The sequence below is a fragment of the Cyclopterus lumpus genome, chromosome 9, assembly GCF_009769545.1.
Source record: "Cyclopterus lumpus isolate fCycLum1 chromosome 9, fCycLum1.pri, whole genome shotgun sequence".
In the NCBI taxonomy this organism is placed as follows: domain Eukaryota; kingdom Metazoa; phylum Chordata; class Actinopteri; order Perciformes; family Cyclopteridae; genus Cyclopterus; species Cyclopterus lumpus.
The window spans coordinates 12405072-12424222 of NC_046974.1; the positions used below are offsets into that span (position 1 = coordinate 12405072).

Sequence of the window (19151 nt, forward strand, 5' to 3'; positions counted from 1 at the left end):
CTTTGGGCACAATATTCAGAAATGTTGTTTATTAATTTTAAATATAATTCAATGTACAAAAGCAGAACAACACACAAGCACACTAAATACAAATGTAACCTATGTACATTTCTTTTCTTCTGAAAGGTTTCTCCAGTCAAATACTACCTCTTATGCTGCGTTCACACCAAAAGCGTTGCGAATATTCACAACGCTTTTGGTGTGAACGCAGCATAACAGAGCAGCATCACAGCCCTCACATCTGTCAGTCTCAGTGCTCAGAATAGTCTCACAGTCTGGAATGATTTGGTCTGTAGAGCACATGAATATGGGGCTTTATGGATTGAGACCAGCTGATGGTGGAAAGGAGGAAACGCTAGATAATACCCAGCTGTTTTTTCAGCCTCCTCAGCTGCTCCATGCTGATGTTGTTGCCACCACACACCACAATGACCACCGGGCCCAGGCGCTGGGCCAGCTTGCCCTCATCCTGCAGCCTTTTGATAATGTTACTGTACACAGCTGCCAGGGCAGCACCACAGGCAGCCTCCACCAGGATCTTCTCATCATCTGCAGAAAGTTGAGATACCAGGAGAGTTCAGTCTCACAGCTGATTGGTGCCATGTTAGATCTGTTCAGGTGCAGGTCACACTCACCTACAAAACGATCCACAGCTTTTACAGCCTCCTGGTCTGTGACCACTTCTGAAAAAACCTTGTGCTCATGCACCAGTTTGAAAGTCTGTGCAGACACCCTCGTCAGGCCTAGTGTGGTTGCAACACTTGAGAGCAAAACAAAGGGTTAGTCTTTGATGCACAAAGAAATTTGGGAATTTTTTATTATTTGAATACAATATATCTAGTAGATTTACCTGGTAATTTCAGGTAAAGTGACCAGTTCCCCAGCCTTAATTGCTGCATTGAGGCTATGTGCTCCCATGGTTTCCATGGCTACAATGGGTACGTCAGCCCAGTCGGCACGACGCAGTCCCTCCACCACTCCGTTCAGCAGGCCTCCGCCTCCCACCGACAGCACTATCGCTCCCGGCTTCTCCTTTAGGTCTTGCTCCAGCTCCTTCACCAGAGACGTGTGGCCTTCCCTGCACACACAAACACAACCATACTCCTTCAGTTAATTTAAATTAAATTAAATTTGAGTGTAATGTGATGTCTGATTTGTGTCTTTCTCTTATCAATAATTAGAATAATTATTAATAATTCTTCCTTGAATGCAGGTGCGCTATGAAACTCTGATCATATTAATAGCAGCCAAAGGGGTGTCAGTAATTTACGGTCTGTTACTAAATTATCTGACAATCCCTAAAAGTTAGCACTGCGATAAGATACCATGCATCTGACATAACACCTCATGCAGCCCCTGTAATCCTGCATTATATACATCACGTGATAAAACAGGCGTTGCTATCAGTCACTTGCACATCCTAAAACTATTTCATTTGTAGAGAAAAGGTAAAGAATAATCTGTTTTAACACGTCTTCGTCTCTTATCTCCTTATGACAGATAGATTACTATGCAAGAATTACTGCACAGTGCATATACCGGTAGTTATGTACATGCAGTCACAATCCCTGAAGGACAGACATACAGAGGTCATCTCACCAGATGAGGGGATCATCAAAGGGAGAGATGAATAGCCAACTGGGGTTATTTGCCACAAGCTGCTGTCCATATTCAATGCTTTCATTTAGAGCCTGAAAGAGACGAGATACAATGACATTTCATCTGGGAAATCATTTTGCATTCTCCGCCTGTTCTAAATGTAAAAAATATGTGACAAGAAATACAACAATTATAATGATTGTAGACAAAATATAACCAGAATCCAACAATACATGTATCTATTCATGCTTAAAATAGAGTATGATTGATGTAACGATTGTAGTGAGCAATCCATGACATTAACTAACCTTGCCATGGATAACCACAGTGGCGCCTTCGTCCTTCAGCCTCTCCACTGTTGGGTTTGGTGTAACACTTGGAACTACTATGGTGGCAGGTACCCCGAGCTGACGGGCAGAGTAAGCTGCTGCCATACCAGCATTTCCTCCTGTTGGGACCAAAAACATCAACGATTACACACCAAAACACACCAACAGAGGCAAAGATAATCACACATTGTTCTTTAGTTGTCACCTGAGCAGCAGACGAACCGCTCACATCCTCGCTCAGCCCACTACAAGAAAAAACAACATTACAGTGAAAAAGGGTACTAATACATCATCCCAGTGTTCAGAGTGAAGCTGAAAACGGGTCCACACTGGTTCATATGGATCTATGCTCAGCATCTCAGCCACACCACATCACTCCAGAGCAGAGGAGAATTACTCACAGTTTTACAGAGGTGTCCAATGCCCCTGATCTTAAAGGATCCTGTTGGCTGGGAGGAATCCAACTTGAGGTAAACGGAGGTCCCGGCTACTTTAGTCAGGGCAAGGCTCTGCCTCACTGGTGTGGCCACATGAAGATGCTCCTGGGTCTTCATCTCACTGTGGTACAGAGACAAGGGCCAAATCCTTTATAGATAATATTTTAGGTTTGCTTCAATTTACCAGTCTCAGATGGATGGCAGGAAAACACGCTGTACTTGGTATCACTGATCCCAAACTTCCTTATTCACTTTATTCTGTCATCTTTCCTGCCTATATACCTACTTGAACTGTGGCTTGGCAAAGGAGGCCCACTCTCCGACCAATCAGCGTAAGGCATGAGGCAGACCCTCCCAGTGACTGCGAAGAGGAGCGAACACTAAGTACGAAGGAAATTCCTCTTCATTGAATTTCATCACATTTTCTTTGACAGTTCTAGAGAATATGAGTCATAAATCTACCTTGTGCTGACACAACTAAGAGTGAATGTTTTATTGACAAATAACTTGTTCTCATCAAGTCATTCTTCTCGCATCCTTCGAGACCTCCCGTGACATGTTTACACGCTGTCCTTTGCGTGCTCCTCTTGCCTCTAAAGGAAATGCACGCGCCGCCGGCATTACCAAAAGAGTCGCGACTATTTTCGCCCGGACTACCAAAAGCGTGAAGAGCCTCGGGGAGAACGGTTCAAACCTGAACGATCCAGTGTGGTGACAGGGAGCTGCTGTCTCGGGATGACTGCGCGACAAAGTGCTTTCATATGAGGTTGTCTTCAAAATGGGCTTTCAATGAAATGCGAGTGGTAGAATGTAACGAAGATTCAGCTATTTACACTTTCTATACATACTTTGTATTATAATGTACGTTTTACTCCATGTCATTCATAAGTATCAGCTATTCTACGTTACTTTGCAGAATTACATTTGACATTAAAAGTAATATTATTATATTATAAAATGATACTAATTAAATTGTCCGGCAGTGGCCTATATAAAACAATAAGAATTAGACCAGACATCAAAATAAAGCGTACATGTTTCGGCATCATAAATATAAACATGCACTATGAATACTTTTAATATTTAAAAAAATGATGTTGGTAATACAGATTTATGTTGTAAGCAAGACTTTTTACTTTACTTATAATAGACTTTTTATATTTTACCACAGTGCGTCTTCCATCACTGCATGTAGGTCAGACTGTCAAACAAGTTGTCTCATTGTGTCAGGTGATCAGCGACCCAGAACTTAAGGGACTGAGCTGCCTTGATTTCAAACACATTGATATTAATGGTCATCTTTTTCTGAATCTTGTAAAACCCTCTTTGCTAATACTGGCCTTGAATATAACAGAGAAAATATGTGAGCGTGCGTGTAAAGACATGCTGATATTTATATTATGGATAAAGTGGAAATAATGCCAAATATTAAAAAGTCTAAATTACCAGCAATTTAGTAGACCGTTATCAAATTTCTGCAAGTAAAGCTTGCGTATATATAGAGCGAGATCCGTAAGGAGCTATTAGTAAAGACTGAACCAGTCTTGAAATCAAACAGGAGCAGTGGGTCAGTGGTCAACATTGTAAATTGTTAATTGAAATGAGCTTGATCTCCGCCCTTTTCTGTGCAGAGACTTTCTTGTCAGAATTTGATTAAATTGTTTGGCGGGAGGGAGCCATTGATACAAAAGTAGAGTCAGCAAGTGATCAAAAGGCCTTTATATAAAAAGTAAAAACAAGAAAAGTGTCAGTATGTACTTACATTTGTGTCTTTGGAACCAGTATAACATGTTGAAACATCAAAAGAAAACCAACAAAAGCTTTACATCATTATTTTATAATTTGTACATGCGTTGCATAATTCTAAACCTTGCGCCAAGAGTGCGAAGCCTTGCCTACTCCAAACATTTTAAAATTCCAACTTTATTTAACTGATTTTTCAGTTGGGAGTCAACTGATAAGCTTCTTCACAGTTCTTCAAAAATCAAGAATTTGGAGGCTTTCCCCTATAGTCCCACATCTTGGTTGTTTTCACAGTAATTTATGGTATGTGTGACGCATAACAAAACTGCACACTACAGGCTTTTTTCACAGCAGAAATTTTCCCTTGTCGGAGCAGGATATTGTGCATTCACAATGGCTCCATACTTTTTATATGTCCCAGGAAAAGCACACATGCACAATTTCAGAGCCCCCAAACTGAATGCAATGCATCCATTATTAATGCTGTTGATTACACCTGTGCTTTTTCCTTTTTCTCAGTTTGGAGGGAATTACAGACTGCTGGTGTCAAGGCCGAAGGCCACTCAAAATTATCTTTACACCATCTGCTGGTGAAGAGCTGCACATACGTTTTTTCATCAGAGACATATAGTTACACTGGTTGGCCTCATATGCTTATTTCTGTAATATCATTTTTGAAATCTTAAGTTTGTATTGATTCATATACCTGAAATACCTGCAGGGTTGGGCAATTCATTAATTATGTGTCAGTAGTGCAGAATATTATGTAACATGGAAATACACTAGTATTTTACAAGCACTATATTTGTCAAATCTAAAAAACAAACAAACACATTATTATATTCTGTTAGATGAAACTTAAGATTCTGAAAGTGTTACATGTGCTGTTGTGCTTAACTTAGGTGTAATTAATATTAATACAAACAAATAAATTTCATTATATTGACATGTTTGTCAGTTCAGCGAGAGTAAATGAAAAAACTGAAGGCACAAGAGATTATGTTGTTGTTTTGTATTTGAAAGTTTGATTGCTGTTCTAACATTACAGTGTTATAGTATCTCTGTTATTGAGTTAATCAAACAATCATGATGTCATTTCTAAAGCACATACAGGATGGTGTTTGATAACATTCATGGACATCAGTTCAAAAAGTTGCATTGCAAAACAGTTCCATTGCAAAAAAAAACAAAAAACATTCATACATTCCAACATTTCTTGCCAGGGTCCTCATTGCTCTGCCAAATAAACATCTGGATTATCTTCAACCGGCTCTTCTTGACTTTAACAGGTGGACCTTGATCAGGTGACTCGTCAGTGGCTGGCCTCTCCTGGACCGGCTGCACTGTGGCTGACAGCTGGTTCCTCTTCAGCTGATCCAGAAGTGTCTATAACTCAAGCAGCTGCTGCTCCATTGTTTGAGCGAGGCATTTTCATAACGAGAGCAAGGAGCCTGTCATGAGGTGTGGGTGAAGCCTGGTTGTCAGAAGGAGGTTCTTTTCTGAGTCATCGAGGAGTGGCTGAGCCTGCACAGAAAGAGGCCCTCCACTGGACAGACCATCATTTTATCAAAGGATTCCTTCACACTGAATAAAACAGGGCAACCTATAAATTAATCAGTCAAATCTGAATGCAAATATGTCTATTCATCCAATGATGCATCGATCCAACTGTATTATTATACCGGACAAACAGTAACTTACTAGAAGCTGGTGTCCATCTCATCCACCAGATTGAGCTGCATTTGAAATATAGTATTCAGTTTTGTATGACAATGCAAAAGGTTTTATTTCAGCATGTCCTAAACAAATAATGTGTTAATTTAGTGTTCTGCTTTTTGTCAGTTCATTGCTGCTGTAAATGTGGATTGCATGTAGCCAGCAGTACACAGGGTTGAATGCTGTGACTTTTTTTGTTGTATCACAAACTTGTTCAATTCAGTTGTCGGCGCAGTTATGAATAAATACAATTTCTGCTTTTTAAAAATATGATGCCATTACAGGTGGTCTATTTTCCTCAGTTGCTCAGATTTGTTGAGACGTATATTAGTTTTGCAGTATATTGGGGAATCATCTCTATCTTGATACCTTTATTTTCATGTTCAACATATGATAATTGCATTGTTTCATGATTTACTCCGCGTTTAAACAAGATATCCCACAATGTCAGTATCTCAATACAGTGGTCTTTTCCTTCAGCCCCAAAGTGCACTATACACATTTCTGAACAATGTCTTACTCACAAAAATGATCCTTTGATTATCCTTTCCTCTGACGCCAACCTCAGGCCAAACGTTTCACTGTATGGTGTTTATCTGAAAAGGTGCATGTGATGCACTTCTAGTTGATTCTGATACATCGATTACTTAAAGATGAAGCATGTGATCATGATTTTCTTTAAGAATTTTGTCAAATGAAAAGTAAAAGCCCTGCAATGCATTGGGTCTCAGTGTTAAAGGTGCCATCCATAAGTTAGGGGTTTTAAGTAAACCACTCCATTGCACCCATGAACTGTGATTGAAACTGAGAAAAACTGTCGTGGAAACTGGAAGTATAGAGGTAATTTGATGAGGCCGTATTTACCATGTCATATGCAGATATAAGCAAACCTGTACAATGTGACATGTGGTGAGTTTGACTACATACAATTCAAAGGTGAACAAAAAAACATGTGTCTCTCGTTGACCAGTGCCTCTCTATAGTTTGTTGACATTTAAGTGGTAGTTGCTGTCAGAAATTCCTGATATATGACTGCAAATATAACTCAAGATGCTGAAATGAACGACTCTTCGCACTTGCGGTTGATAATTACGGTTGAACAATAAGACCTGAATGCAGCATCAATTAGCGCGAGGCGTGGTCAATAATCTGGTGCACGCGGGCGAGCCGCATACTCACCTCTGCCCTCACAGAGTTTATGAACGCCGAAGACCTGAAGTTAGCTAAAGTTGGCATTGAATTCACTTCACTCATGGTTGCAAACGAAGCATAACCTAATGATGCATTATTTAATCTCTCTTTTCTTTTTCTGCCTCAGCCTCCCACAGACCTCCATGCCTCCCTGTCCGCTATGGCAACAGAGGGAAAAAAAGACAAGAGGAAAAAAAAAAGGGAAAAGATTTGACAACATGGCGCACTCTCCTTGAGAAAAAAAGTTTCTACTGAACGCCACATAGCTCAGTCTTTGTGGAATTTCTTCGCAGTTCGTCGACACTTGCGCAACATCGTGGGATTGGGGCTAACTTTTGAACGCCTTGTCAGACGTTAACGGTCGATTAAAAAATCCCGAAGGAGTGTGATGGGATGAGAGCGATAACCCGTCGCACAAATCAACGCCGTCAGACAGGATGGAGAAGCAAGCTACTCGGAAAGAAAAGGTAAATAAGATTTTTTTTAAAATTATTATTATTATTTTTTTTAAACCCCACTTTCTACATTGTCACGCGAGTTGCCATTTGTGTAGTTGTTGGCACTTTTTGCTTCACCGAATAACACTTTTTAGCTCGCGTCCCGGACAGGAAATACCAAATGACCATTGCTGTGGAAACCTCGTAAAAGAGTTGTATCGATTTTCCAGTCACGCACGCTGCAGTGCATGTGTGGGCTAACCTGGCGTAAGCAATAGCCGACGTAAAGGAGGTCATGCAGATTACAGAACTGACTAATAAACCGCACTTAATGCACTTAATGTTCATGCACTTAGTTTGTGCATGAACAGTGAAGCTTGCACAGGGGCAGTACATGTTTGTGCATTTCAATGAGTAAATCTAGTTGCCCAACAAACTGTAAATATGTGCGTTCCAGCAATATTTGTGTGTGAGGGGGTGAGTTCCTCTGCTTCCTTGTGATTAAGTTGGTCTGCATGAGTGTAGGTTCTCATTATCGCTCCCTCTCCACCCTTCCTGCCCGGTGCTGCCCACAGACAGTAGACAGCCCCTTGTAGGAGCAGATGTACAGCAGTCCCAGTGAACCGGTCTGTAAAACCTCTGATGAGTTTCCTTCTCTGTCCTGCTCTTCAGATGAGATCCGTGTGTGCAGCTTTAGCTTGAAGGGAAAACCGACAGGCTCTTGGGCCCTGAAAGAAATAATGAATAATATATATTTTACCGGACACATTTCGAGAGCGAGCCTTGAATCTAAGCATGCGTGACAGTGCTGTCAGTTGTGGACTGTAGGCCTACTGCCTCAGTGTGTTTTTGTTTCCCTGAAAGGTTGGTTGACGGTCCATGGGACTTGCAGCAACTAACCCAGCAGTAAACACTTGTTTTGAAACCTCTGTGCACACACCACACTGGTTTACCTATTGCCGCAAAGATTTACCAAGCCACAGGTGTTGAATTGGCTTTTATAGATATAAAATACTGGATACTTTAAAGTTCAGTCAAAGTATAAAGCAGGACGTTTTTGCCTTGTTTTCACGTGATAGAAAAGATTATTTGATGGTTATAACGCAGAAATGAACAAGAAACGGTGCAAGAGATGAAGGTCAAAGGGTCAAAGAAAGAAACTGGTTGGCGCTGCACTGTAACTGGACTTTGAATCTACTTGATACCCAAAGCCCCCATATTTGCTGCATCTACTCCCTGGGCCTCTGGAAGTAATTACCAAGCCTGCCCTATCCCAGAATTCATACTGAGGAGGTGTGGTGAGAAAGAGGTACAATGGAAGCCGGCCTTAAAAAAAAATGCAACCCTGACGTGAATGTCATGATTCAGTAATACTCTGTAAACCATCCCTGTTAAATGGATACAGGACTCATCTACCGAATCAATGAGACTGTGCTGGTTGGATGCAGCAGCTCCAGTAAGACAGTCACACATTCAAATGGTGGGCCTGCAGTTTGATCATGAGTGAATGGGAACAATAATAGAGTTAATCCTACACTCATGCTGATTTGCTCTAAGGCAGGTATTATCTTGCTGTGGTTCAAACTGTATCGGCACAATGAAGATGTCTATATTACTTAAGTTGAACTTTATACCATTGTTTTGTGTCTAAACTGCAGTACAGAAGAATAACAAGTAAACGGCTGTGGACATCAGAATAGATATGGTCTTTATTTTGAACTAACAGGATGTGAAAGATTAAACCTTGTGCTCAAGACCTCGCTGGTTTTGAACCTTGGTGGATCTGTTTTATATAAAGATGACACTATTGAATTAACGTTACTTGGAATTTAGTGAAAAAAAGTAATATTACATGTGCTTTACAGATGTACAGATCAGAGGTCGAAACACAGAACAAAATCAGCATTCTCACTAGAGTCCTCTTTGAAAAACCCACAATGTTATTTAGACAACAACTTTACTGTACTGCAGTACAATTCAATATAATATGGATTATCTGATGTTTTTTGGTCACAATATACCACAAAAGATATATTAATCATTAATTTAGTTTTACATTATTATTTATATTATTTGAGAATGGGATTTTCCAGGTGACTTTGTAAGCTGTCAGTCTATTAGTAATTTGATTTGAGCTAAATAGAAGTAACAATAGACAGAACCTTCATACAGGTATACAAGGCCAAATATATGGATCATCTCTTCCCTGGTTTTTATGTAAATTTTTCACAACAGACATTGATGTTCCATTTTCCTAACAGGAAAAGCACAAGTGGAACAAATATGATTAACAATGGCTCAGTTAAGTTAGTGCAGTGACAGCTTGCACAGTACCAGAGTCCTGCAGCTGACCAGACTAAATACAATTCAGCTACTATTGATGTTCCTTGATAATGAAAACATGCAAGTGAATTATCAAATGGGACTTCAGTCTATGTTTTTATTGTGTCAGTGGGAGAATATTAGTCCTATATTATCCTGCTTCATATTAACAAGGTTCAAGGTTTTTTATTTGCCATCTGCGCCTAGACCAGCAGTCCAGACACATCGGAATTATTTTTGCAGGGTTCTCCGAGTCAACAGAGGTACAAAACAAACACACTATAATAATAATAGAAATATGAAAAATGAAAAATATATTTAAAAAAAACACTGTACAAAAGACACACTGTACATAGTGGTAAAGTGTATGCAGTATTTAGTATTTACAGTATTAACAGTATTACGTACAGGAACAGGTTATCAACAATAAACATAAGAAAGGAAAGGAGAGTGCAGAGATAATAAGTAGGTAAGTAGTACATCAAACAAATAAACATTCCTTCACATTTTAGCTGCACATTCTAACTACAGCATGATCACTTTGTTATTGATTTCCTTGCTCAAGTGCTGTCGGTTAAGTTCTGAGATTTCTTTAATTCGACTGACTATAGTTTTCTCACTCCTTTTGTCCGTTTCTCCAGTTTTCCATCTTCGGTTCTCGGACAGCGGGCATACCAATGAGATGTGTTTCTGGAGTACAGGAGGCCAGGTATGGTCTCAGCAAAGCAGAGTTCATGGAGAAAGTGCAGCAGAGCAATGACGCTTGTCAGCGTGGTGACTTTCAGGCAGCTGTTCATTTGTACACTAATGCCTTGCAAGCTGACCCACAGAACTGCATCCTCTATAGTAACCGGTCAGCAGCGCGGCTCAAACTGGGACAACACCAGGCGGCACTGGAGGATGCTGAAAAAGCTTGTGAGCTCAATCCCAAGTGGCCCAAGGTAAGTGTGCCTCAACTGGTTAAACTCGGGATACACTAACAATTGTCCAACAGTGGAGCACCATAAGGATCCTTCGTGTTTCACCCTGGGTATAATAACATTTCATCTTGTTAAACAGAAATTAATGACTCTTCTCAAGTGCACCAATAAAGCGTCATTACCAAGGACTGTAAATCTCAAACATAAAATCTAATTTGGGGTCACTGATGTCCAGATCATTGCCAATTTGATCTTTTATTATCAGGACTTGGCTGCATAGATTGAAATGAGGTTGTGCTGAGAAGTGTTACTGACGAGTTTCATTTAATCAAATACTGGGTAATAATAGCACAGCACATAATACGGTAGTATCATAGATATAATATTATTTTATTCACTCTTGCTTTTTTCACAGATAGTAGATGATTTATCCTCAGTTTAAAGTGTTTAAAATTCCACTCGCATGTTCACTTCTCAGTTGCGTTCTTGTGGCTGCTGATCAATAGAAAGTTTTCTGGGGTCTTGTCTTTGATCTTGTCCAAGCCATGTGGACTAACTTGCGATAGATTTCACATTACCTAGCCGCAGAGATCACTGGGAGACCAATTCCTCTCAGTGATAGAAATGCATTGATTTCATGATTTAGCATGGAGAGATACTTTTGTCTTTCTAGAGAGAGATTGATGATAATGTGGTAGAGTGGTATTGATGATAGTTTGTCGCTACCAATGATGCATCAGTGGCCACTTCTTCTTTGATCTGAGGTTGTGCATCTTCAGACCCTCAGGTTGGTTTCTTCCTCTGTAAAAATGTGGCATTGCAGTGAGAACTGAAACTGTCGCCTTTTCATATATGCTGTGTGCTTGCTGCATTGTCCCATATGGGCTGTCACACAGTCTGTAGTTCTTCATATTATTGTTCTTATGAATAAGCGGTTGCTGTCCATCAGTTGTTCTAGATGCTTCTCAGTACAGTGCTTTTTCCATGTCATTTGATATGACCACTTCTACAACAATAGTCTTGCCTCCATGTTGTCACTTCTCCCTTTGGAGCATCTGAGCATTCACAGAGAGTACATCTCCTTCATTTCGGGGAGATTTGACAACCCTCCGAAGCCAAACTATATAATTGAAAATCACTGCCAAAATCATTCTCCTTTCTCTTCTTTATATGCTATCCAAGTACAATGAATCTCTTTGTGTTCTGACTGGGGGATTGCTGGCTTAATCTAGACATGTAGCTCTGCTTATTCTTGGATTTACAGTCTGACAGCTTTGACTCTCATGCTGATGTTTCTGTTAGCAGACTCTGTGCCGATGTATAGCCTGACCCTTGTGCTTTACCTTGTAACATGAGACAAAAGGATTAATATGTCTGTGGTATTGACAATTATACAGAGGGGTGTCTGTTCATGTTTTAAAATAAGTGTATTGTATCACCACTAGGGGTCAGTCTTGTCAAACAGGAAGGCTTGTAAAAGTGTGTAGTCTGTGCAGGACAAAAAGGCAATCAGGCAATTTAATTACCAAGATGCTTATTTTAAATTCTGTGGGTCCAAGGAAATGTTTATCATGGCTGTCATATAGACTTATACATGTGCTTAAACCTGTATCAACACAGCCACCATGGAGACAATTTTACTACCTGATAAATGTACAGGTGGAGGCGAAGGTCCCAACAAATCCATCTTCCATTTCTAAAGAAAATCAGATGTATCAAAAAAACTACAATCACATTTCTGATTTTCTAATCAAAGTTTTGTAATTGTGTCTCATTGAGCTGCAGCAGATATGAATGAACATGCATGCATACTTGTACATGAATTTATTACAACTCCTGTATTAAGTTATTGTTGCCTCAAAGAATTGATTACTAATGGTGGTCTTGACACTTATGGCGTTGGCCTCGGGGAAGGAGAGGTTTGGCGTTGTACAGTCCATCTGCTGCACCTGGATGTTTGATGAAGGAACGGGGATTAAATCACAGAGCTGTACTAGCATTCAGATCCTGTGTGAGTACATAATATCATCAATCATGACCACACTTCTGGATTGGCCCATCAAACATTGACAGGCGTGGTTTTGCTGCCCCCAGCATCAGCGAGCAGCCCACCCTCCTGAAGCCCGCAGCCAGCCTGTGAAGGAACTCCCTGTCCAATCTGTCAGCTTTGCCTGCTGTAAATGCCAGAAAACACATTCCGAAAGAAGAAAGAAAATGTGTGGCTTAATGACCCGAGACAGCTTTAGGCCCTTTGTACCTCACCCTCTTACTGAATATAAAAAAGCTTAAATGAGAACAAAATAGGGTGTCATTTCAGAGACACGTGTGTGTCTGTTCACATTTGGTCTCTGTGAGCCTCTCTGGAAGGGAAACTGTGAGAATATACGTGTTTAATCAAGCTTCTTTTCCTGTGCATGATACATTTTTAAGTGCTTCATGTTTTAAACACTTTTTGGTAGGTGTGAGATTGAAAACATTTTGGCTTCTATTTCCAGTAAGTATTTTGTGATTCTGTGTAGCACGGCAAGTGTTTTTAAGCGTATACCAGTGACGGAGAGCACAATACCCTCTCGAGATGGATTCCCTGTCTCTTCTGCTGCTCCATCTGGTCCCTCCCTCTCAACGCGTTCCAATGACATGTTAAACAAACAGCCCTTTCTGCTATCACTCCCATTCTCATCCGTGAGCGCTGACAGGAGAGTTTCAACTGACACTGCAGTGTCAGGGGAAATATCTCTATCATTTGCATATCTTCTGATTATAGGTTGTGATGGTACCTATCAAGGGTGTTCTGTCTCCTCAACTGTAGTTGCCGGGCACTCTTTCATAATGATGGTTAAAACCCATGGAGCCTTTCTTGCCAGATAAGGCTCTAAGACATTTTTTTGTGCATACTTGAATACATTTTTCGTTTTCACCAACAGAAAAATGTCCATTCACATCCCAGTAGAGGGACCTTGAGTGTTTGCATTGGAAAAGGTCATGGTGTGTGCAGCGCTGAAAGGCGACTTTAATTACAGCGGCTGAATATCCAGTGTGAGTGGATGCTGACGCCGTGATGAGGCATAAAGCTTCTCTCTCCCGCAGTGCTGGGTGATGACGTTGGCTTTTGCTAGTACTGTACGTGGAATAAGAAGTAAAATAATTGTGTGATTTGAAGACCTCATTCTTTGCCACTCAGCGGCGCTCTGCTTTTCATGTGGATGGAAACCAATGGGGTGTAATGCTCCCCTGTTGGTATGACAGTCCGTTAAACTCGCTCTCATCTGATCTCGGAGTGTGTGAAGAACTAAGAACCTGGCTTTTGATCTCCTGTGGAGAGTGGTTATAGCTCTTGTTCCTTTCTTCTCGCTTTCATTCGCACCATCTGAAGTATTTATTTGATAACACCTCGGTGACCTGTGCTATTATTTTGATACATGCTGAATAATGAACTGAAAACCTCCCACTGAAGCCACAGCAAACCTTTTGGTAGTTTTTAAAGTTTCACTTTAAGACTCAAACTTAGAAATTACAATAATGTAACTTTTTTCCTTTTCTCTCCTGGCTGTGCAATTTTAGATTTAATTAAATCTGTAAATTAAAACAGCTGACTGTCAGGGCCCATATATTTCCTCACTAACTGGTAATAATGCAAATAGTACAATACAAATATAAATCAGACAAAATAGAAAATAAATTAGTAACTATGTATATTGGTGCCGCAGTATGCATCAATGATTATTTATAATATCTCTTGATGCATATTTATGATTAGTTTGATTGAAAAGAACTCAATGCAGTTTTCGTCAATGTGCATATTCGCCCGTATTTGGTAATAAACTGTTTTAAAATATGAATGCCTCTCGTTAGTCATGAGAGTACGGATAGACAGCAGAGACTCAGAAAGTTGCTCACCAAGTAGCATTTTCAAATCAGATGAGTTGCTTCTTGCAAATAATTGGGTTATTGTGAAAAATGGGGCACTGGGGCTCATCTACAACTGCACTTCCTTCTGGATCTTGCAACACAAACAAGGCATATTTCAGTATTGTAATTATCAAAAGTAATTACTGATGACTTTCTGAAGTTTTTAGAGGAACTCAAACTATCTAAAATTAAGTGGTGAAGCTGACATTGAAGAGGAGCTCCATATATGTTAAATATATGAATTGCAAAACACTGACATTTTAGCAAATGCTAATTAATTAGCTAGACAGAGGTAGAGAAAAATGTATAGATGTATTAGAAGATTTGGGACTTGCAGCAATGTATTAATTTATCCAAGTTAACTCAATTCTGTGACAGCATACTATATATAACCTATAAGATCTAGTTTCCAGTTCTAGATTGTGCCCATGAGTGTATTACTATAGCTGTTGTGCACAATAATAGAGCCGTTTGTTCACTGGAAAAAGGCAGATTTGATTAAATTGTCTCAAAAGCACCATGGTGCATATCATGGATACATTTTAATATGATTGATACAGACTTCCTTGCCAAATATTTGTTTTATACCTTCCGGTTTTGTTATCTGTAATATCAATGTTTGGTGGTCATTGGTTGGTTGACCTGCTGAACACCACAACCGTTATTTTATGGAAGAGGTTTTACGGATATACACGTATTATGACCATATGCTTTTCCTGCTGTCTCTCTTCGTAAAGATGTGTGCTTGCTGAGGGTTAAAATAAGGTCTTCCACTCTCCCACGGCTGTTTTCTACCGTAGCTCCAGAGAGAGTGGAGTCATGAACCACTAATAAGAGGGTTCCGTTCTACTTCTACCCAGCCGAGGCTTGAATTAATGAACAAATCAAATGAATGGCATGTAATTATAGGCCAGAGAGAGCGGGATGGACAGAGGGTTGGCGCTAGTGGGCACAAACCCGAAATTATTTGTCTGGAAAATCTGTGAATGCGGGAGCAGTTCAATTCTGTCTTCTTCCTTTGCAAAGTAGAACCGGCCATAATGGAGGGAAAGTGACACCACACACACACACACACACACACACGTACGTCTGCTATGTCGTTCTTTATAAAGATGAGATGAAACTCTTCCTGTGCTGCAGTTGTCTGTCTGCTCATCGTTGCTGCTCTCTCGCTCTCTCTCTGTTTCTTTGTAGACGTGACAATCTGCTGAAAGACGCTTCTTTCTTAGATTGCCCTATTTAAGTATTTTGTATCCCATGTGGTAGTATTCATTAATATACAACATAAATGTATTTGAGCTACTGCATTGTTGTGAACCTGATAGATGCAATTTGCCGACCAAATCAAATCCCCTTCTTTCAGTCTAATAACTCACTCAAAATTGAACGCATCAACATCCAACGCAGAATCTGTTCACATTACCATTTTCTACAATGTGTTGCTTCTGTGTCTGTTGAATTGCCAGTGAGTAATACAGCTCAGGCACAACACACACATTATGGCAGTAATATGACTGATAGAATTTATATCCAGATTTGCGCTGCTATTTTTTTTTGTCCACTAACTCAATATTCTGTTGATGTGTTCAGTATTTTTTCCTTTTTTTTTCTTTTGGAACGGCTGATCCCAAATCCTGCTTACCCAGATCGCTATGATGGTGGCCAAGTGGTTTTCCTCTCTGCCACCCAGGCGCCCCACCAAATTGTAGTGTTGAGTAAAATTTTATCTGCTTTCAACAAACACCAGGCACACACACACACATACAGTACAGTAAAAAAAGTTTTTTACACTAACCATAAGCTCTGTAGAATATATATCTTCGTTGCTTTGCTGGATCCCACAAAGTTCGCAAAAAATATGTTTTTAGTGTCTGGTGACATAATGTGGTATGATGTGTGTGTGTGTGTGTGATGACCTCACTCTCACCCCACAGCTGTCTCTCTCTAGGTCCTGGGGGCATGGATGAGTCAGAGCTGTGCTGATGTCACCCTCAGTATAATGTGTAAGGCTTATCAACACCCTATCAAACACCTACTGACCAGCTCACATAGATGTATGATTTAAAATCATCTTCTCCCCAACAATATTCCACCCAAAGTGTGTTTGTGTGGGGGTAATTTGGTTTGGCTAATTTAGTCGGTATTGAGCTTTTTTTTTGTGTGTTTAGCGTTTCAGAAATATTTGTCTTTTTTTGTTATGCCGTTTTGCAGATAAGCCATTCAGAAAATTAGATGCAGTGACCTCTTTGTCCCTAAAGAAATATAATCAAAGCCTAGGTAAGCAACTCGAACAAGAAACTTTCAATCATGTTAGAGAATGTCTGCACACTCAGAAGGCCTTTTCCCTCCGGATACATCAATTGATTACTAGCTTAATAGCTTTTTGCTTGCTATTACATGGCAAGAAATGTCAAAAGGCCCAGAGAAAGCCAGCTCATTGCCATGCTGATGGCATAACAGTGCGCCGCTGATAGTGGATCAGCTTTACAAGGCCAAGGAAATGAGGAAAACAATTGCTCTCTGCTCCTAGAACATAACCTCTTGGGATACACAGATGCTCTTTTTTTCTTTTCTTTCAGGGGTTCATATCACTGTCAGCCTCGTATTGTGCTGGCCCCTCCCATCAGGGATCTTGGAAAGGCTCGGGTCCCGAGACCTGGATGTCTCCAGAATTAGCACAGCACAGCCTGGCTCTGCTGCAGGGAGGAAACAATCCCGTTGGGAAAATAGGGCAGAGCATAGAGCAACCTGCAAGAAGCCCATTAGTATAAACTGCATAAGCAAGATGAATAGCAGAGCTGAGAGTTCTTCCTCACTCTGATCTTCATCCTGAGCCCGTTGTCTACACATCTGAACATTAGGTGACTAGTTCACAAATTCTTTCTCCTGTGTCAGTGCCATCAGCTGTGTCGAATACATACCAATATTAGGCAGATAAGAATAGGAAAAGTCATTCTGCTGATCCATAATATCACAGATGTATTGGTATATCTTGCACCTCTTTAAGGAGGTGCAAGGTTTGGTCTGTTCTTACGCCTTCATGGAAAGTGTTTCCTCTCTGAGCTTGTGTTCTGTTTCATACGGCACCTATTTATGATGTAACCTCCTTCCCAGAATGAGTCATATGCCCTAGTTCCTCCCAGAGAAATAAATTGGTCGGGATAAAGGTGCCACTAATTCTGTTTCCAGGTGGTTGTCTAGCATTTCTGTAGTTTTATAGCAGTTGTGATTGGCTTGAGAGCATACTCTTCTCCTCTGCTGTCTAGCTGTAATTTCAGTATGTTCTTAACAGTCCTAGCTTTCAAACACACTTCTTTGAGATTGTTGTACGATGGTTGTTGTTCCTCCTTAAAGCTCTGAAACTCACACATAGTTGGATCGGTTATCGGTGACTGGAGACCAATTTGGTATTGGAAACCATTATATCAATAAATAACAATTCACATGTATGCATCTATGTATTACACTTTGTTAAGCAATGTTAAAGTCAAGCCTGATATTGAGACACAGCTCACTAATTAATTACTGGTTTTGGATCGGTACTCCATATCGTACCCCAAAACCCAGCTATCATTATGAGGACTGAAAAAGAAGGATCCTTGCATCCCTATCTTGTGGACATGCTGTGGAAGTTTAATGTACTATATGATGGGGCACATTGCTCACAGTGCCATTAATGGTCAACAATATTATTCATCATATTGCAAATAGAAACAGGCCACATACTTTGCAAATCAATGTGTACACCAGTGCAAAATGTCATTACACATTAATGGAACACATTTGTTCAATACTTACATACTTCAAATCTGTCTCTGTTTTATTTCAAAAGCAATCAATTGATGCATCAGCAAAAAAACAGTCCTATTTGTCACCGCTGCTCATGTGGAACCAGAACATGAAATGTAATCAGGCTTTAGTTTAAGTATGACCTAATCCTTTCTGTTAAGTAAGTGCTGCGTGGTCACAATTCTTCTGTAATTACTGACTTAACTGGCATGTCGTAAATGATTAATGATGATTTCTAATACATAAAGGAAGTTTGGGAGGCAGTCAGGAACAAATAAGTTAACTTGCTTCTGTGATAATCTCAGATTTTTTCCTAAAACGGCTAGTAGGATCGTTTAATATTCAAATCCAGCCCAGTTAAAGATGGATCATTTTTTTTCTTTCTAAGTGTCTTAGTGTGTAATGGCCTCCAGTCTAATTCATTCTTCTAAAGTGCTCCTTCTAGATCTCAAGGCTCGTTTTTAGGCTGCTGGATTACTCACTTGTGTCAGGTTATTACAATTAGCTGTTTGAGTGCCTGCACTGTTGTCTCTTACCTAGATACTTCCCTCTAATTCTGTCTCTCCATAATGAGTTTTACAGGGAAATGCACCAGCGACAACAGCAGCTAAATGGAAACGCCTAGAGAGATGTATTAGCTAAAAAAGCAGGAATGCAGGTGGTGTGTTTGTGTGTGCAAAGCTGACAAATGACTCCGATGGTTATGGATACAATCTGAGTATTTGACCAGAGGCTGAGCAGTTCCAGTCAGGCATTAAA

The 19151-nt window shown here is 40.1% G+C and overlaps 2 protein-coding genes across 2 annotated transcripts in view; one reads left to right on the forward strand and one right to left on the reverse strand.

Annotated features, from left to right (window-relative positions):
- Window positions 1-248: 248 nt before the first annotated feature.
- On the reverse strand, window positions 249-2583 carry LOC117736599 (L-serine dehydratase/L-threonine deaminase-like). Its single transcript, XM_034542041.1, has 7 exons — window positions 2330-2583; window positions 2134-2173; window positions 1908-2047; window positions 1600-1691; window positions 851-1078; window positions 636-760; window positions 249-549 (listed from the first exon to the last, which is right to left on the reverse strand). Exons 1-7 carry the CDS (start codon window positions 2480-2482, stop codon window positions 356-358), a joined length of 972 nt encoding a protein of 323 aa, XP_034397932.1. The 5' UTR covers window positions 2483-2583; the 3' UTR covers window positions 249-355.
- Window positions 2584-7391: 4808 nt separating this feature from the next.
- LOC117736495 (tetratricopeptide repeat protein 28-like) overlaps window positions 7392-19151 on the forward strand; it is a 155748-nt gene continuing 143988 nt past the window's right edge. The window contains 2 exon segments of the mRNA XM_034541868.1: window positions 7392-7482; window positions 10416-10715. Of these exon segments, the coding sequence (XP_034397759.1) occupies window positions 7453-7482; window positions 10416-10715 (330 nt within the window). The 5' untranslated portion in view covers window positions 7392-7452.